The 21807-nt window shown below is 38.6% G+C and overlaps 1 protein-coding gene across 11 annotated transcripts in view; it reads right to left on the bottom strand.

Moving 5' to 3' along the window:
- Positions 1-21807, bottom strand: part of ZNF438 (zinc finger protein 438) — a 215092-nt gene that overhangs the window by 93949 nt on the left and 99336 nt on the right. For 8 of the 11 annotated variants that reach the window (XM_049881705.1, XM_049881701.1, XM_049881707.1 and 5 more), the window contains one exon: positions 21336-21414. The exons of 2 other annotated variants lie outside the window; for them this stretch is intronic. In XM_049881705.1, the coding sequence (XP_049737662.1) occupies positions 21336-21414 (79 nt within the window). Of the gene's footprint in view, positions 1-65; positions 3361-21335; positions 21415-21807 lie in introns of those variants that run through there. One more of the 11 variants, XM_049881706.1, reaches the window with a different exon arrangement.

Raw genomic sequence — 21807 nt, 5'->3', positions numbered from 1 at the left:
CCCCCCGATAGGATGTTATATAATCATAAGAAAACATCAGACAAACCCAAAAATCTACAAAATACCTGATCATTGCTGTTCAAAAATGTCAAGTCCCTGAAAGACAAGGGAAGACCAAAACACTCTCACAAATTGGAACAGACTAAAGGTATGTAGCTACTGAATGCAATGTGGTATCATGGACTGGATTCTGAGACAGAAAAAGAACATCAATAGAAAAACTGAGAAAATCTGAATAAAACCTATAGTTAACATTATTGCACCAATGCTAATTTCTTAGTTTTAATAAATATTCCACAGCTATGTAGGGTGTTCATTATTTCAAAATAAAAGGTTTTTAAAAACTACTTTTTCTGGGTTTTGTTGTTCTTTTATGGGATGCAAATGGCTTTCCTATATTGATTCTGTACCTAACAAAACTAAGTGCTCTCATTATTTCTACGAATTTAGCTGTAGAGTTTTGGGTGTTTTCTATATAGATAATTATATCATTTGCCAATAATAACAGGTATTTTCTTCTTTTACATTCCTACACCTTTTCTTTTAGTTTTTTCCTTTCCTGTCTTACTCTGATAGTAACTCTGGTATAATATTGAATAGAAATGATAATATTAGACATCTTTGTCTGTGAAGAGTTAAATTATACCTAATGATGCTCTGAACTGGTATTAACTTCATCAAAATAATAGGAAAAATAAGTTCAAAGCTTTTGCTTCAAACATTTCTATCATACAGATAGCATTACCTTTTTTTTTTTAGTTTCAAATACTAAAATATTTATCCAAAAAGCTGAGTCCCTGGGTGGTGATGCAAATGGTTAATGTTCTCAGGTGCTAAGCAAAACGTTGGCGGTTTGGGTTCACCCAGAGGCACCTCAAAAGAAAAGGCTGGCGATCTACTTCCAATATGTTGGCCACTGAAAATCTTACGGAGCATAATTCTACTCTGATACACATGGGGTCACTGTAAGTAGGATCTGAGCCCTCCTCCCTTGCATTCAAATGCAGCTGTATGAGTAGTTCTTCCCAGTAGAACGTTAGTGAACATGACTCAAAGTAAATTCCAAGGTTGGGGCCTTTCAGAGCAGGTGAGGCTTCCTCATGCTCTTTCCCCAGCTGCTAGAGGACTAAAAGACTCAGGTTAGGAAGGGTACCCACTGATCTGGAACACCCTCAATGTGCTGTTTCATTATCAATACATACACTTTATTGGGTTTAAGCTATTACATCTTGGGGTTTATTCATTATAGCAGTTAGCTTTACCTAACACACAAAAAATGGTATCTTTAAGTGGGGTTCATGCTGATAAAAAATATAAAACATATAGCAATTGCTTAAGAGACAGCAGTAGATGAAGAAGCCAAGTAAAGGATAGAAAGATAGTTACGTCATGCATCACAGAACACTTACTAAAAATATTGGTTGCCAAAACTAAACCATGATGATACAAGTAAAAAAGTGGTTGTCTCTTGAGGAGCAAAGTACAGAATTAGCTAGAAAGGGACATCCATTTGGAGTGATGAAAAGGTTCTATTTCTGATTTTGGGTGTTGGTTACACAAGTGTATACAACTGTTGAAACCCATCAAACTGAACACTTAAGAGTTGTGCATTTAATATATGTAACTTATACCTCAATTAAAATGCCTGAGATAACTTGGAAAGCAGAACAAGTGCCTATTAAGCCCACAGCTATAGGGAGAAGAGTTGGAAAACAGAATAGTAGAATAACAGAGTATTACTTGCTGCATTTATCGAGGATTTCCAAGATATAAATGAACACAGGGAAGAACCGACAGGTTTGAGAGCAGAAACAAAAGGGTATAGGAAATTCAGAAATTCGGGACCTCCCAGAGTCCTTCTGGATTTCACACAGTTAGAGATAAGACTGAAAAAGGCTTTGAGCATCAAAGACCCATTGCGTTTTCTCAGGTAAACAGAGGGACCCAACCTTGCTGCAGATCAGGTTAAATATGTTAACTTTATCAGATGGACATAAAAAAGCCCCCAATAAGCTGAGAGACAGGAGAGTAGGGGTAAAGAAGAAAAATACATCAGGCTTGGGACTTTTTGGTGTACTTACCATATAATTTATCGTCCAAACTGGGATAGTTTTGAGAGTGAAAAGGCAAAACCAAACCTGTTGCTGTCAAGTCAATTTCAACTCATGGCAACCCTATAGCACAGAGCAGAACTGCCCCACAGGATTTCCAAGGAGCGGCTGGTGGATTCTAACTGCTGGCCTTTTGGTTAGCAGCCAAACACTTAACCACTGGGACATCAGGGCTTCGAAAATGAAAAAGGGCATTATTACTCACTAAAAGCTAGGATAAAACGTGTATAAGGGACAGACTCATATATTTCTGCCAGACTGGGAGTGTGTGTGGGACATGTAGTCACTGTATTACTAGCACATGGAATTAACTGCAAGAAGATTGATCAGAAGCCAACTAAGTTTTTGACAGAATTAATAACACTGTCAAAAAAAAAACTGGCTAAAAACCTTTGGAGTTTGAGCCATAAAACAATGCTGAAGGCCTCAAAATTGCATGGGAAAAAAGTAGAGAACAAAGGATAAAGAGTCTCCAAAGGGAGGACATATCCCCCAATGTCCACATAAGTGTGGCCTTGAAGGAAAATGGGCAAGGAAGAACCTTCCAGAAGGCAGTGTCAGGTTCTGGAGAACAATAAATAAAGGAGTTCCTTCTAGAGAAAAGGATCAGAATCTAATCAAAAGACATCCTCCACCCAAGGTAAGTGCTTCTTGCCATCCCATGCTTTTTGTCACTGTCAGTATTCTGGATCCTAGATGTTCCCTTGGCTTTAGAAGATTAAACACAAAACTTGTAATTTGCTAATTGAGCCTACTGCAATAAATTATGGACACTGCACATAATGTGATGATGGTGAGAATAAATTGGAAGAGTCTTTTCCAAAGACCACTGAACTGACTGCCAGGTGGCCATGATTCTCCTCCAACCTTTGCTATTAACTGTGTGACCCTGGATAAATCATGATTTCTCAGGACTTCAGATCCTTCATTTATAAAAAGGAATAAGAGGATGCCTTCCAGTTCTAATATTTTAATTTAAAATTCCTGACCTTGCTGAGTCAAAAGAAAATGACAAAATCCTCTATAAAATGTCACTACCTAGAGAATCCATAATAGACTGGTTGGTTCGTTGATCTGATTTTTATAGCAAAAGCAACTCAGCAAAATTCTAAAAAGTTACATTGGCAAGAAAAACTCTGGCACTTTCATTTCTTGACTTTTCTATACTAGTTTGGTCTCATTATAGTACATTAAGGAATAAAATAATATGTAATTTTTTTTTTAAGTGGGATAAAGACGCTTGCCTTCCATTTCATTAAAAAAAAATTTAGGCTTTAGAAATTAATCCAAAAAGAAGGGCAACATCAACTGACCTAAACTAAAATACTTTTGTGATATTTACAGGCTATTATATGGAATGTTGTAAAAATAATTTGGAGAAGGCTTTTTATCTAAAAATATCGTAATAAAATATTTAATTATTTATATAGTCACTGAATCCTAAAAACATTATTTTTCAAATAATTAAAATGTGAAAACCATGCCTGCTAAATTTCGCCTTTTGATGTTCAGGACTCTGCCTTTCTCATTGATAGAAAAAAATAATATTCTATATTTATACTTGTTACTCATAATTATCCAGCTTTATACACCTAAGAACCACAAATTAAAAGAAACCAGGATCCAAACTTTGTCACTTTGAATCACTGTGTGTTGGGACAAAGAAAAAATGGTAAACCCTTTGCAAGCCCTGCTATCACATACCCTAGAATAAACAGAGAATTTCTATGTTGGTCACCTTTACTGACTGTCCACTGACTGCATAACTATGGACTAGATGTTGGACTACCATACAAAAGAAGAAATATAAACTGAACGTTACTTTGAAAAAAGATCACTCTTAAGTGTTTGTTGAGCGAATGAATGAGTGAAAAAATGAGTAACCGGAACACCCACTGCCATCACCCTCGAGTCAATTCTGACTCATAGTGACCCTACAGGACAGAGTAGAACTGCCCCACAGGGTTTCCAAGGAGTGCCTGGTGGATTCAAACTGCTGGCCTTCTGGTTAGCGGCTGTAGCACTGTACCACTATACCACCAGGGTTTCCAACCAGAACAAGCAGCGTGAAAATACCCCAAATCCCTGAAACACAGATTTGCAGGTCTACCTCAGATTACTGAACAGCTTAAATAAATTTAATAACCGAAAATTTAAATGTACCAAAGGTAACTGATTGTTTAAAGATATTTTATAGTGACTCTCTGATAAAGAAATAAGATGTTAATGATAAAAATCATCCCTTAAGAGAATACTTCACAAACTAAGATGTTTCCACATCAGTATTGATGTAGAAGTCTCTTTATTTGTTCTATTCAAAACATTTGTATATGATAACTTCTTTTTCCTCTCTGGAAACTTTAAGGCTCATCTCTTCCATCTGTTCTAGGAAAACATCTTGTATTGTTTCTTTGATAATTTTCTCTGGTATTAGTCAGCTATTGGGCAACCTGGATTATGTCTTCTTTATTTATTCATTTATTTATTTTCTCCTCTATTTTCTCTGTGTGTGTGTGTGTGTGTGTGTTTTCTTCCATTTTCTGGGAGACTTCCTCTCATTTAACTTTCAACCCCTCTAGTAACTTTATTGTAGCCAAAGATATTTTTAATTTTTATGAGTTACTTCTTGTTCTTAAAGTTTCCTTTTTTCACAGAACATTCTTTCTTCAAAGATGGAAAATCATCTCATTTTTTCAAAGATAATAATTGCAGTTTCTTTTTTAAGATTCCTATTGCTGTCTCAAACTTAAAAAAGAAACTGTACTTATTAAGTTTCCTATATCTGTCTCCACAGCTGTCAGTTTGCCATACTGTGGTAGTTTGTGTGTTGCTGTAATGCTGGAAGCTTTGCCACAGGTACTCAAATATCATGGTAGACAGGTTTCAGTGGAGCGTGCAGACTAAGACGAAGAAGGACCTGGTAGTCTACCTCTTAAAAAAATTAGCCAGTGAAAACGTTATGAATAGTAGTGGAACACTGTCTGATATAGTGCCAGAAAATGACCCCCTTGGGTTGGAAGGCAGTCTAAATAAGACTAGGGAAGCGCTGCTTCCTCAAAGCAGAGTTGACCTTAATGATGTGGATGGAGTCAAGCTTTCTGGACCTTCATCTGCTGATGTGGCACCAGTCAAAATGAGAAGAAACAGCTGCAAACATCCATTAATAATTGGAACATGGAATGGAGCAAGTATGAATCTAGAAAAATTGGAAATTGTCCAAATGAAATGCATCACATAAACATCAATATCCTAGGTATTAGTGGGCTAAAGTGGACTCGTATTGGCCACTTTGAATTGGATAATCACATGGTCTACTATCCCAAATTGAAGAGGAACAGCATTGCATTCATAGTCAAAATGAACATTTCAAGATCTATCCTGAAGTATAATACTGCCAGTGATGGGATAATATCCATATGTCTACAAGAAAGGCCAGATAATACAACTATCATTCAAATTTATGAATCAACCACTAAGGCCAAAGATAAAGAAATTGAAGATTTTTACCAACATCTGCTTTCTGAAATTGATCAAACATGTGATCAAGATGTATTGTTAATTACTGGTGATTGGAATTTGAAAGCTGGAAACAAAGAACGATCAGTAGTTGGAAAATACAGCCATGGTGACAGAAACAACACTGGAGACCGCATGATAGAACTCTGCAAGACCAACAACTTCTTCAATGCAAATACCGTTTTCATCAACATAAATGGTGACTACACATGTGAGCCTCGCCAGGTGGAATTCACAGGATCAAATTGACTACATCTGTGGAAAGAGAGGATGGAAAAGCTCAATATTATCAGTCAGAACAAGGCCAGGGGCTGACTGTGGAACAGACCATCAATTCTTCATATGCAAGTTCAAGTTGAAGCTGGGGAAAATCAGAACAAGTCCATGAGAGCCAAAGTTCAACCTTGAGTATATCCCACCTGAATTTAGAGACCATCTCAGGAATAGATTTGACACACTGAATCAGACAAGCTGTGGAATGACATCCAGGGCATTATACAAGAAGAAAGCAAGAGGTCATTAAAAAGACAGGAAAGAAAGAAAAGACCAAAATGGATATCAGAAGAGACTCTGAAAGTTGCTGTTGAACATACAATAGCTAAAGCAAACAGAAGAAATGATGAAGTAAAAGAGCTGAACAAAAGATTTCAAAGGGTGGCTCGAGAAGACAAAATAAAGTATTGTAATGACATGTACAAAGATCTGGAGTCAGAAAGCCAAAAGAGAAGAACACCCTTGGCATTTCTCAAGTTGAAAGAACTAAACAAAAAATTCAAGCCTCCAGTTGCAATTCTGAAGGATTCTATGGGCAAAATACTGAACAATGCAGGAAGCTTCAAAAGAAGATGGAAGGGAAAGGGCCACACACACCAGAGACTCCATCAGCCTGAGGCCAGAAGAACTAGATGGTGCCCAGCTGCCACAAATGACCACCCCGACAGGGAACACAACAGAGAGTCCCTGATGGAGAAGGAGAAAAGTGGGTTACAGAACTCAAATTCTAGTAAAAAGACCAGACTTGATGGTTTGACTGAGACTGGAGGGACCCCAGAAGACATGGCCCCAGGACTCTCTGTTAGCCCAGAACTAAAACCATTCCTGAAGCCAACTCTTCAGACAAAGATTAGATTGGGCTATAAGGCATAAAATGACACTGGTGAAGACTGTGCTCCTTGGCTCAAGTACATATATGAGACTAAATGGGCACCTCCTGTCTGGAGGTAAGATGAGAAGGCAGGAGGCAACAGGAGCTGGTGGAATGGACATGGAAGATACCGGGTGGAGAGGAGGGATGTGCTGTCACATTGTAGGGAGAGCAACTAGGGTCACATAACAATGTGTGTATAAGTTTTTTTATGAGAAACTGACTTGAATTGTAAACCTTCACTTAAAGCACAATTAAAAACATATATATATATATATATATATATATATATATATATATATATATATATATGGAAGGAATAAACGGAGTCACTGTATCAAAAAGAATTGGTTAACCTTCAGGAGGTAGCATAAGATCAAGACCCGACCGTACTGAAGGAAGAAGTCGAAGCTGCTCTGAAGGCACTGGAAAAAAACAAGGCTCCAGGGACTGAGGGAACACTAGTTGAGATGATTTAACAAATGGATGCAGCGCTGGTAGTGCTCCCTTGTTTATGCCAAAAAGCTTGGAAGACAGCTACCTGGTCAACTGACTGAAAGAGATCGATATTTACACCTATTCCAAGAAAGGTGATCCAACCGAATGCAGAAATTACCGAAAAATATCATTAATATCACACGCAAGTAAAATTTTGGTAAAGATCATTCCGAAGGACTGCAGCAGTACATCAACAGGGAACTGCCAAAAATTCAAGCTGGATTCAGAAGAGAGCGAGGAATGAGGGATCCTGGCTGAAAACAGAGAATACAAGAAAGATGTTTACCTATGTTTTATTGATTATGCTAAGACATTCGACTGTGCGGATCATAATAAATTATGGATAACACCGCAAAGAATGGGAACTCCAGAATACTTAATTGTACTCATGAGGAACCTGTACTTCTACCAAGAGGCAGTCGTTCGAACAGAAAAAGGGGATACTGTGTGGTTTAAAGTCAGGACAGGTATGTATCGGGGTGTATCTTTTCACCATACTTATTCATCTGTATGCTGAGGAAATAATCCAGGAAGCTGGACTAGAACGGGGCATCATGATTGGAGGAAGACTCATTAACAACCTGCGTTATGCAGATGACACAACCTTGCTTGCTGAAAGTGAAGAGAATTTGAAGCACTTACTGATGAAAATTGAAGACTACAGCCTTCAGTATGGATTACACCTCAACATAAAGAAAACAAAAATCATCACAACTGGACCAATAAGCAACATCATGATAAACAGAGAAAAGATCAAAGTTGTGAAGGATTTCATTTTACTTGGACCCACAATCAACACCCATGAAAGTAGCAGTCAAGAAATCAAAGGACTCATTGCATTGTGCAAATCTGCTGCAAAAGACTTCTTTAAAGTGTTAAAAAGCAAAGATGTCACTTTAAGGACTAAGGTGCACCTGACCCACTCCATGGTGTTTTCAATTGTCTCATATGCATGAGAAAGCTGAACAATGAATAAGGAAGATGGAAGAATTGACACTTTTAAATTATGGTGCTGGTAAAGAATATTGAATGTACCATGGACTGCCAAAAGAATGAACAAATTTATCTTGGAAGAAGTACAGCCAGAATACTCCTTAGAAGCTAGGATTCATCTCACATACTTTGCACATGTTATCAGGAGGAACCAGCCCCTGGAGAAGAACATCATGCTTGGTAGAGGCCAATGAAAAAGGGGAAGGCCCTCAAGGAAATGGATTGACACCGTGGCTGCAGCAATGGGCTCAAACATAATAAGGATTATGAGGATGGTGCAGGACTAGGCAGTGTTTCGTTCTATTGTACGCAGGGTCCCTATGAGTTGGAACCGACTTGGCGGCACCTGACAACAACAATTGTTGTCTCTATTGTTTTTGTTTCAGTTTTTTAACTAGAGTTTGCTCTATATTGGAGGCATCCCCAAATATCTGGTGATCCTTGGCTGACTTCCACTTTAAGTGTAAAATTATTACAAAGGAAGGTGGAAGCTCGATCTGTGGGGTTGAGGCTTGCTGAGTGGTGAGCTTCACTGAAGGGCAACTGGGCAGCAAGCTGGCTTTTTCTGTGGGGAAACTACTATAATCTTTCTCTGAGACCATTCGGTTTCTCTACAGAAGAATCCTCCAATGTCCTACTTGGGACCTAAAAGTTTGGCTCCTGGTGTCCTTAACAGGGCAGACTTTTACTTAATCCCTACTCTCCACAGTTTCAGTGTACTCAGGTCTAGATTCTCTCTTGTTTCAGCTTCTCCAGAGAAGAAATTTCTCACCACCTGGGATATGGGGAAGGTTTGCTGGAGAAAGGTTAGGACTTTTCAGTTGATTGTCTGTTTTTAGCTCCATGGCTCACCTACTCCTTCAGCCTATTCCATTACCTCTAATCAAAGAACCAAAGGTTCTGCAAGGCAAAACTGTTTCCTTGTCATTGTTATTCTCCGTAGGTGCTCAGATTTTCACCTTTCTCTGCTGTCAAAGTCACAGTATCATACACTTCCTGTCTTCATATTTTACGGATTAGGGGTTACTGATTTGATCCACTTTGTATCAAAGAAAGAGGTAGAATTCTTGTTTCTTATTGCTTTTGTTTGGACTCATTTTTTAACAGAAGAAGGCAGAGAGTTCACTGCTTATCTTAAAAGCAGAAGTTACAGTCTGAATTATTTCGTATAGCATTTGAATAACTCGAAGTCACTGTAGTTTTGCTGTACTAAACTCACATTCTCATCTCCCTTCTTCTGATTCCTTTGGAGAAAGCTCCTCCTCCCCCAAGAGGTCCCAGTGGAATTTCCAGTCACTGGGATCCGCCCCTCTACTGCAGTATTGGGAAAACATGCCAGTGACGGTCCATCACAGTACCCCAATTCCCAGGCCATGGGGATTTTTCACGGAGCAACACATGGGATCAAAGAAGATCAGTATCTTCTCTGAGTAGATGGCTGGACATACGGCTGGACAAGTTCTCTTTCCACTGGGATGGTTAGATTGGGAGGGTGACAGTCTTGAGCTGCTGGTGGTCATCTGACTGACCATATACCTGTCTGAAGACTGATGAATAAGGAAACAAGCAGAGCTGAGAGTTCAGATGAGATCATTTTTGTTCCTGACTGCAACAAAGCTTAAAGCCAGATGCACTCTGGAAATCCACTGTTACATAAATAAATAAGTTCCTTTTATTTTCATAAGCTGCTTTGAGCTGGCTTTCTTTCACTTGCAACTAAAGAGTCCTGATGAATACATTATTTAATCTAAATGATCCAATTATTAATACTTAACTACAAATATTACTTTTTTGCCAAAAATTAAATAGCCTAACTTCTTTTGTTTACATGAAGTCACAAATCATAAATAACATACACATATGCTGCTTTTCTCATTTAGCTAAGGTACTTTGACTTTATCTCAATAGTCTCATGTTTTAAGGTAGCTGTATCTTTGAAAGTGAGGCATATATATTCTGTAGCACTGCAAATCCGATAGCCAATAACTTACAGAACTATTTTCTTTCCACAGACTTAAAAAAATTCTTATGTAAAGGCTATGTGGATAAATGAAATAATATATCTCAAAACATTTGTTCCCTTGAAAGGAAGAGTATGATTTAAATTGAAAGAATTATTCATCTTTAGTCTCTGGCCCAGAGACTGGAGACAAGGCTAACTTCAGCTCAGGGATTTATGAGAAGGAGGTAGAGGGTTGTGATGTGATTCCAGGGAGACAGATAGGAATGCTTAGAAGTCATGTGTTTCTTGGATGCTTTCCATGGAGCGACTTCCCCATTATTTTCTACAGGCCACTGTGCTTCCCAGCTGTCAATGTCTAAGTTTCTGGGTTTGAAGTTCTTTCCTGGGTCTTTACCAACTATAACTCAAGTGCACATAGGTGTCAGGCTGTAAACTCAAATGGATACAGGAGTCAAGCAGGTAATCTAAAAGAATGAGCAGGCTAAGAATTTACTTGCGCTGAAAAGTAAGTCTTATTAAAATTTCAGTCTTTTTTTTTTTTTTTTTTTTGGCTAAACCTCCCAACCAGTCCGTGCATTATTAGGCGCCCTGGTGGTTCAGTGGTTAACAGTTCAGGCTGCTAACTAAAAGATCGGCAGTTTAAATCTACCAGCCGCTCCTTGGAAACACTATGGGGGAGTTCTGCTCTGTTCTACAGGGCTGCTATGAGTTGGAATTGACTCAATGGCAGCGGATTTGGTTTGGTTTGTCCTAGTTTGCCCATGGCTTGCTTCATAATGCTATCTTAAAATCCTTGTTTCCATAGAAACCACGTATGAATAAGAGTTAATAATAATAACAGTAGTTAGGTTTATTTTTATTTTTTTTCTATGTACCAGGCACTGTTCTAAGTGCATTACATGTATTAACTCATTTTATCCTCACTTCAACCTTATGAGGTAGATATCGTTATCCCCATCTTATACATGAGGGCACTGAGAGGCTAAGCAACTCGTCCAAGATCAGGCAAAAATTAAATTGTAGATCTGAAACCACGCACTGTCTCCAGGGTCCCTGCTCTTAACCATTGCTCGGTACTTCACAAATATGCCATCCTATCAATCTGTTATGTTATCAGGAGGAATCAGTCCCTGCAGAAGGACATCATGTTTAGTTAAGTAGAGGGTCAGTGAAGAAGAGGAAGACCTTCAACGAGATGGACTGACACAGTGGCTGCAACAATAGGCTCAAGTATAGCAACAACTGTGAGGGTGGCACAGGACCGGGCAGTGTTTCGTTCTGCTGTGCACAGGGTTGCTATAATTCAATGGTACCTAACAACATCAATCTGTTATTTCCAATTTCAGAACAGATAACTGTATAAGTAACTTTTTTAATTTCCTCTTAATTTTATTAAAAGAAAAACAAGAGCCAGGAGTGGGGCTGAGAGAACTGAAGAGCTCAGACTCCCATCTAACAAAGGAACTAGCTAGCTGATTAGTGCCACATAGAAGAATAGGACCAACGTTGCTAGATCTTTTAGTTTTCAAGAGACACACAAAACATGGATATGTACATTAGTTAATAACAAATTAAACTAGCAATTAGTTAAATTAACATTACTTAATAAACAAGCATGTTTAAAAAAACAAAGAAACAAACATTGTACAGGCCAAACAAACACATCTACAGACCAAATCTGGCCACAGGCCATCTTTTTACAATCTCTGCTTTATGTTTTCTTTGCTTTCTATGTCTACTTTATTTCCACTTCACTTGGCGCAGTAGTTAAAGTTCTTGGCTCCTAACTGAAAGGCTGGTGGTTTGAACCTGCCAGCCGCTCTGTGGGAGAAAGATGTGGCAGTCTGCTTCCACAAAGATTACAGCCCTGGAAACCCAACAGGATCACTGTAAGTTGGAATCAACTTGACGGCAATGGGTTTAACTAGTCCTAATGCGGGCCATCTATACATCAGATCTAGGAAGTAGGCACAGCTGGCACTGGGAGCCATGCTGAAGTCAGCCCCTTGGGTCAAGATTGCCTCTTTGCAATTGTACTGAATGTAGCAGATGCAGAAGAGTCCTACACTTAGGAACCCAAGACTGAACGCATGCACTCTTGTGGATCCATATACGAAGTCTAATACTACTCATTCTATGCTGTCAGCTGGTCTCCTAAAGGCATTTGTGTTAGTCAGTCTTATATGTGAGATGGAGTTTTAACTGGGCAAAGGTTTTATGTAAGCCTAGGGCATGATCGGAAACCCTGGTGGTGTAGTGGTTAAGTGCTATGGCTGCTAACCAAAAGGTGGGCAGTTCGAATCCGCCAGACGCTCCTTGGAAACTCTATGGTTCTACTGTGCCCTATAGGGTCGCTATGAGTTGGAATCGACTCAATGGCAGTGGGTGTTTTGGTAGGGCACGACCTTGGTACTTCCTCTGCTTACTACCACCTCATTCACTCATATTCTTATAATTTAATGAGTTCCATCAGCTCCTGGTAATTACAAATAAACCTGGGTCTCTATGTACTTGCCAACTCTAGATATTTCATATCGGGGGATCATCACTTAATGGTTCTTTTGTGTATAACTTACTTCACTCGGCATATTTTCAATGTTCATCCATGTTGTACCATGTATCAATCTGATTTCTCTCTATGGCTGAATAATATTCCATTGTATGGATATACCAAAGTTTGTTTATCCATTCATCTGCTGATGGACATTTGGGAAATTGCTACCTTTGGGATACTGTGAATAATGCTGCAATGAACAGTGATGTACGTCCATCTGTTTGAGCCTCTGCTTTGAAATCTCAGAAATGTCTACTAAAAGTGGTTTTGTGAGAACAGTTTTACAAAACGTGACTTTATTACTGGAGCTTGTTCTAAAACTTCAAAAATACAGAAAGGATTGTTCAAAGAATGTTAGCATCAACTCTAGTCCAAAAAGTCATATTGCTATCTAGTAGCTTTAGAATCTTCTGAGTTCTCATTTACTACAAACATTTCCTCAGTATCTGTCAGAGTCCAAAGTATTCAGTATAGCGTAAAAACTAATGATTATTCCTAGAAAGTTAAGGGAGGTACCTTATATGTTGCCAGGACTCTGACTGCTATGCTGAAACATTAAATTTACAGTGATGCAATTTGGCGTACCTCAGCATTTAGGACTCGCGAATTTGACCAATGTTATTTTGCGAAGGTTTGTAAAATAATACTAAGCAGAGAAACATCACAAACTCATCCAAGCCATCTTCTTTAATTTTGGGGGGGCTTGAATTAAAAAATCTTTCAAACTTACATTGGTTTTTACACCTTAAAATCATATTGAAATTTGCTAGCTTATTATTCTCACAACAACCCCAATGGTCAGTAGAGCAGGTTTTATGATGAGGAAACTGAAGCTGAGACGCACTAAATAACCTACTTAAAGTTGTTAATGACAGAGGTGAAGCTTATACTCAGGCCCGATTCTGAGTTCAGTGATCTTCCTTGATGAATAAAATCTGTTCAGACTTATAAACTCAGGTTGTTTTAGATAGTCAGCCAGCCAGACCAGGGATCAAAACCAAGCTCTATCACTCACTTGACTTTTGACTTCAGACAGGTTTTTTTTTTTTTTTTTTTTTTAAATCTCCCTAATTCCCAATTTCCTCCTTTGAAAAATGGAGCAAAACTGCTAAAATAGATGTAAAGAACATGGCACAGTGTGGGCACACAATAAATGTTAGTTCCCTTCTCCCTTTTCCTCCAGGATCCCCTAAATCTAAACAAACGGTTGAACATTTGGCTGATTAGTGAAAACTTAAGAGGCTATTAGAAAATAACTCAAGGGATATGAATAGCTTGATGTCACAACAATAAATTCATCATCACAGGCAAAGAAGACCATAGTAGAAATTACTGTTATGTATGTACAATTCTGAACCCTGGTGGTGCAGTGGTTAAGCACTTGGATGCTAACCAAAAGGTCAGTGGTTTGAACCCACCAGCTGCTCTGTGGGAGAAAGATGCGGCACTTTGTTTCTCTACAGATTTATAGCTTTCAAAATCCTATGGGGCAGTTCTACTGTCCTATAAGGTCACCAAGAGTTGGATGCGACTTGGTGGCAAGGGGTTTGTTTTTTTATGCACAATTCTAGAACAGCTTAGAAAAGTCCAGTTGATCCTCATTTTCTACAGATTCCATTTTCCAACAGAAGAGGACATGGAACCAGGGGTATCACTGCTAATGTCAGATGGATCCTGAGTGAAAGCAGAGAATACCAGAAGAATGTGTACCTGTGTTTTAGTGACTATGCAAAGGCATTTGACTGTGTAGATAAAAACAACTATGGATAACTTTGTGAAGAATTGGAATTCCAGAGCACTAAATTGTGCTCATGAGGAACCTGTACATAGATCAAGAGGCAGTTGCTCGGACAGAACAAGGGGATACTGAGTGTTTTAAAGTCAGGAAAGGTGTGCATCAGGGTGTGCATACCTATTCAATCTGTATGCTGGGCAAATAATCCGAGAAGCTGGACTAGATGAAGAAGAACGGGGCATCAGGATTGGAGGAAGACTCATTAACAACCTGCATTATGCAGATGACACAACCTTAATTGCTGAAAGTGAAGAGGACTTGAAGGACTTACTAATGAAGATCAAAGACCACAGCCTTCAGTATGGATTACACCTTAACATAAAGAAAACAAAAATCCTCACAACTGGACCAATAAGCAATATCATGGTACACAGAGAAAAGACTGAAGTTGTGAAGGATTTCATTTTACTTGGATCCACAATCAACACTCATGGAAGCAGCAGTCAAGAAATCAAATAACGTACTGCACCAGGCAAATCTGCAGCAAAGGACCTCTTTAGAGTGTTGAACAGCAAAGATGTCACCCTGAAGATTAAGGTGTGCCTGACCCAAGCCATGGTATTTTCTATCGCATCACATGCATGGGAAAGCTGGACAATGAATAAGGAAGACTGAAGAAGAATTGATGTCTTTGAATTGTGGTGTTGGTGAAGAATATTGAATATACCATGGACTGCCAAAAGAATGAATAAATCTGTCTTGGGAGAACAACCAGAATGCTCCTTAGGGGCAAGGATGGCGAGACTGCGTCTTCCGTACTTTGGACATGTTGTCAGGAGGGATCAGTTCCTGCAGAAGGACATCATGCTTGGCAGGGTATAGGGTCAGTGGAAAAGAGGAAGACCCTCAACGAGATGGATTGACACAGTGGCTGCAGCAATGGACTCAAGCGTAACAACGATTGTAAGGATGGCACAGGACTGGGCAGTGCCTTGTTCCGTTGTGCATAGGGTCACTTTGAGTCAGAGCCAACTCAAAAGCACTTGACAACATATTTGCAAATTCACCCACTCACAAAAAGTTATTTTTAAGCCCAAAATCACTTCTCACAGTACCTTCTCAGTCATTGGTAAACATGCGCAGAGTGGTGAAAAATTTGAGTCACCTGATGCACGTTTCCAGCTGAGAGAAAGCAAGGTGATGCTCTGCCTTTTGTTTCAGCTCTGATACTGTAAATAAGACTCCTTTTCACAGGTTATTTAGTGTCACATTTTTTGTATTTTTATGCTTTTAGTTGGTGATTTTACTGTTTAAAATGGCCCTCAAGCACAGTGCTGAAGTACTGGCCAGTATTCCTAAGTGCAAGAAGGTTGCAATGTGCCTTATGGAGAAAATACATAAGCTTTGTTCAGGTATGATTATAGTGCTGTTGGCTATAAGTTCAACGTTCAGGAATCAACAATATACAGTGAAATTTGCCAAAGTGGAGCCTGTGTAAGGTAGAAACCTGTCAGAGAAGGGAAACTCAAATATTTTCCACTAATAGAGAGTGATAGAAAAGTAGCAAGACTGCACCCTGTCAAAGGTGGGAAACTTGCGAGACCAGAAAAAACAGGGCAGTCATGTTGAGTTCCGGCTCTCACAGGTTTCACTATATATTAAATACCAAACGAAAATGAAACCTGTTGTGGTCGAGTCAATTCCGACTCGTAGTGACCCTATAAGACAGAGGAGAACTGCCCTGTAGTGTTTCCAAGGAGTGGCTGGTGGATTTGAACTGCTGACCTTCTTGGCTAACAACCCAGTTCTTAACCACTGCGCCACCAGTAATCCATATATTAAATAAGGTTTCTTTAAAGAGAAACATACAAAACAAGGTTATATATTGATCAGTTGATGAAAATGTTGTGCCCAGAGGCTCACAGGAACCTAACCTTATATTTCCCCTAGGAGCAATGGCTCAATATTCACTAACTTAGTGCTTGTGATGACCATATAGAACTGCAAATAATGAGAACTGACTGTGGTTGTTTGTTTAATTCATGATGTTGAGTCATCTTCTAAATGGCTGGGGCGGGGGGAGGTCACATGAAAACTTGATGCCTTGAAATTATTCCTGTCGTCTAAAGAATAATGGGTCATTGTATTTTATATTTTTTAATTTTTAATAAAAAATTCAAAACACAGCAAAGAAGTATGAAAATGTTTCTAAACCATGTATGGTTGGGACCCCTGAATGTGGATAACCCTAGAAGCTGTCATGTCCTACATCAGCTAGGAGTATAATAGTTAGTGTCACCACGATCACTCAGCTTATCTGTACCACAACAGAACTTAAAATTCTCTCAACTCCATTTTGCTAGCTCATTCATCCCTCTGGATGAGGATGGGCTGGAGGTACTCACGTACCAACACAGTGGAGGGATGGGCCTGAATGTGAGAAAAGAAGCTGCAGGGACTGTGGATGTGGGCAGGGAGAGAAGGGTAAATGGACAGTAAGGACAGCTGCTGTGGTCAGGAGGCAAGTGAGGTCTACCAACAGAAAACTAAGCAATAATCAAATCTGAATCTAAAATACTAAAATGCATAACATGATTTTAGAAAATTTCTTCAAATTTCAACTTAATGGTAGAGAATTTTGTGTTGATCACTACCTTATATATGTGACTCTGGATCCTGGCACAGTTCTGCAGAACTAGGGTTGTGCTATTGCATATGTGGGTGGTTATTAAATGCTTTATAATAATTATGCGAAAGGTCACATTCCTCATAGGCATAACTTACTATTATGAGTTCAATGTGTACACGAGTAGACAATGGTCTCCTTCCATTAAATGCAAACTGGCTGAAATTACTGTTTAAGTTGCCAGGTTGTAAGAGAAAAGAGCTCAAATTAATGGGGGTGAAGTTGTATAATCAGTTTATAAAACAAATCATGCCGAGGTCAAGGCTGACATCACCAACTCCCACACATCTAAGTACACTTAAAAATGTGATTTTTTTCCCCCCACTATCATTGCTTTAATCCAAGTTGTTTCTGATTTCGCTTCCATTCACACGCAACTGCTTAATTATTTACCTTGGCAAACACCAATTCTATCATGTCACCCCGGTCTCGGAAACCTTAAGTGGCTTTCCATTGCTTGAGGGACAGAGGCCCAGCTCCTCGGTGGGGCACTCCTAAATTTGGCCCGTTCATCTAATTTAATGCTTTTCAACATGGCTAAATATCAGAATCATTTGGGAGCTTATGAGAAATCAACAGGCTGTGTTCCATGCTCCAGAAAATCTATTTATTAGTTCTGGGGTAAGGGCCAGGGACTCGTATTTTTTTAAAAAATATGTATGGATGACGCATATGTACTGCTGGGGCTGAACTACTGGTCTCATTTTCCCACCTATTATTTCACCCACCATGAACCTTCTGCTCCAGCCAGTAATGTTTTCTTGTTTGCTTTTTTTTTTGTTGTTGTATCTCCAGTCTTCTTGTCATGCTGTTAACCCAACCCAGAATATCATTTCCTCTTTGAGCTCTTTATTTAAATCTTCACTATTCTTCTGAAAGTAACCCAAATTGCACCACTATCTTTCCAACCATAGTGAAGTATAATGATATTGCCATTCTGATAATCCTAAAAGCATTTATTACCTTCATGAACAATTTTGGCAATTAATGATATCTTGTTTGCACTGTGAATGTCTCTTTCATACTTTGCTCCCTGTATTTCAAGCTCCTGGTGCAGAAGACAAATGTTTCATAGCACCATCCCATACTCCTAGCATCTAAGACAGTATTGAGGGTAAAGAAGGCACTCACTCACGTGCCCAATACTCATGATGATCAAATTAAATGCTCTGAATTTTATGAAGTATTTTTTTCTTACTTCTGTGTGCTGAACAGTCTGACAACCTAAATTATCAAAATAATCCAGGGCTGTTCAGGTACGTACTAATATATCTTTTGCTGAAAGCACCACTATACCCATGTAGACATGATATTCACTTTTCCATGAAAATTTATATGATGCCAAAAAATAGAGGTAATACCTATAAATATGTTTTTGCCATAGATGGAAGTATTTTTCATGTTTATATATTCAATTCTCACAAATCTGTAGAATAGCAGAAATAAGGAAGTAGTACAACAGTCCCTGATCTATTAATATTAATACCTGACTTACAAGCACCCATACATGTGAAGGGCAGCTGAAGTTGTTTACCACCCTAATCCACTGTGGGGTGGGGTCAAAAAGATCAAGTGTGTCTTTCCCTGAGTTTAGAAGACATAAGAATATCAGTCACCTACAGGTAAATTTCTCTTACGCAAATATCTAAAGCTGAAAAGCTAATGGTGTGATAGCATCCAGTATGGTGAGCCACTGCCAGAGCCCCAGCTCAGGCCCTCCTACTGCCCAAGCAGCCCAGGGTAGGAGAGCTGTGTTCCTCTTATTCAGAGCTAGAATTTCTCCACAGAATAATGTTATACATGGTGGCTGCCTGCAGTTAAAGTAGCACTGCCACATTATGAGTTAAATAGTCTTAGGAGGGCTGGCTGAGGACATAACCACTATTTATAACATCGCTTTTGTGGAAAAACGCTTTCTGCATTCCGAACAACAGAATTAGACATGTACCTTGGAATACAGTTTATGTCTTAGGTTGGGAACTGACTGTATCTTGTTCATACCAGTGTGGTCAGTATTTTCCTAGGATAAGGTGGCAACGCGGAGGCCTGCCAAGACTGCATAACAGGAACAAAGAGTTACATGTGTCTACAGGGATGAAAAACAGAGGGAACGATGGCAGGAAAAGCCAGGCCCGGTCTTAAAGTAAGCACTATTAAAGGCCATGCTGAATGCTGTGGGAGACAAAAATAAGTCGGAAAAGACCTTTGATTTTTATGGTCTTACAACCCAGGGCAGGAGAAGACAGACATAAACACAAACAACATAGCTGCATGGCAAAATGCGCTATAATAGTAATAAAAACAAAAGATCAGATGAAGTCAGCAGGAGAGAGGCGGTGCTTCCAGCTGGAGTGATCAGGGAGAGCTTCACAGAGGAGCTTACATTTGGGTTAAGACTTGAAGGCTTAAGTAGGATTCTAACAGGCAAAAGAGACAGTAAGGGAGCAAGAGGAGGCAACACAGGCAGAAGAAACAGTATAAGATGAGACACATAGGTATGAAGAACAACAAGAGTTCAAGAAATGGGAAAGGGTCTAGTTGGCCAAAGTGAGGGGGTGTTCTTAGGAGAGTGGTAGGAGGCTTTGAACGCCAGGCAAAGGAGTATGCATTCCACCCAACAGAGAGTGGGGAGCTATTCAAGGCTTTAAAAATAATTGCAGTAGTTATTTATACAGATTTATCTGACATCAGAATAAAGAATGGAGAAACAGTATGAAAACAAAAGACCCACTGCTGTTGCTGCTAGCTGCCATTGAGTTGGCTCTGACTCACAGACTTTGTGTGTAGCAGAATGAAACACTGCCCAGTCCTGCACCATCTTCATGATTGTTGGTATGTTTGAGTCCATTGTTACAGCTATTGTATCAATCTCACTGAGGGTTTCCCATGTTTTTTGCTGGTCCTCTACTTTACCAAACATAATGTCCTTTTCTAGCAATTTGTTTTTCCTGATGACACGTGCAATGTACGCAAGCTCAAGTCTCTCCATCCTCTTTTCTAAGGAGTAGTCCAGTTGTATTTCTTCAAAGATTGATTGGCTGATTCTCTGGGAGTTCACGGTATATTCAGTATTATTGACCAATAAAAAAAAATTTTTTTTTTTTTCACCAATACCACAGTTCAAATGTCTCAATTCTTTTTCTTTCTTTTCTTTTTTATCGTCCAACTTTTGCATGCATATGAGGTAACAGAAAAGGCTATGGCTTGAGTAAGGTCTTAGTCCTCAAAGCAACATCTTTGCTTTTTAAAAGTTTAAAGAGGTCTTTTGTAGATTTGTCCAATTCAAAACATGTCATATGATTTCTTAACTGCTGCTCCCATGTGCATTGACTACTGATCCAAAGTAGAATGTAATTATTAATAACTTCAATTTCTTCTTCATTTATCATGATGGTGTAAGGATTTTTGTTCAGGTGTAATCCATACTGAAGGCTGTAATCTTTGACTTTCATCAGTAAGTGCTTCAAGTTGTCTTCATTTTCGGTAAGCAAGGTTGTTTCACATGCATATTGCATGTTGTTAATGACTCTTCCTCCAATCCTAAAGCCACATTCTTCATATAGTCTAGCTTCTCAGATTATCTGTTCAGCATATAGACTGGACAAGTAAGGTACAAGGATACAATCCTGCCATAATTATTTATAGTAGTTGAAGTTGGTTAAGATAATTTTTCAAAGCTAGGTTTTTTACTAAAAGGTTAATAAACATTTCAGGTTTAAGTGCTAGTTGATTACTAAATATCTTCCCTTAATGATCAAGAATATAAATCATTCAGAAAAGTTCTATGAAGACTTAAACTGAAAATTCAAATAACAGCTGCAAAGGAAAAACTAAAAAGCACAGAGCTGGGCACACAGGACGAGAGTTGACAAAATAAAAAGGATTTTGAAGTATTCATCTCAATTTTAAAAATAATCCCAGCAGCTTAAACATTACGTTATGGTATAAGTCATATGAAATGTAATAAGAAATCATGCTTCCATTATGTTCTAAGACCAGTGATTCAATATACAAAGTGATTATAATATATTCTGGGAAATTTTAGAGTTGAGAAAGCTTCAAAGATGTTGGACTTAATTCTTTGCTTTTTAAATTAATATTAAATTGGTGCTAAAATGGATGTGAGCAGACTTACTTGAAGGGATCTGACTTAGCAAATGTCCTCTTAAACTTTAAAGCTTCAGTACTGGATGAAACATGGCACTCATCTTTATCTGAAAACAAATGTAATGAAAGTAAAAGAACTGATAAATAGTTTATAAGGCCAATTAGATCATCACACCTTAACGATCATAAGGGTTATATGAAGTCCTATAAAATTAACATCATTTATACTATGTATAATTTAAGAACCTAAAATAAAAATCTCAAGCTATATTCAAAGACTTTTAATGCAGAAGAATACTTTCTCCTTATATACTCTTATATCGATCTCCTGAGAATTCTAAAAAAAATACATTATTAGATATTTAAGCCTGATTTTTAAATTATTTAAATTTAGCCAACATCTGAGCCCTTCTATTTATTCAGTACTACACCATGCTGGCCCCCCGGGGTGGTACAAATTATTGGCACTCTACTGCTAACCTGAAGGTTGGCAGTTCAAA

Source organism: Elephas maximus, chromosome 4 (assembly GCF_024166365.1).
Source record: "Elephas maximus indicus isolate mEleMax1 chromosome 4, mEleMax1 primary haplotype, whole genome shotgun sequence".
NCBI lineage: Eukaryota > Metazoa > Chordata > Mammalia > Proboscidea > Elephantidae > Elephas > Elephas maximus.
Note: the sequence above shows the minus strand (reverse complement) of the source record. Positions and strands in the feature narration are given on the sequence as shown.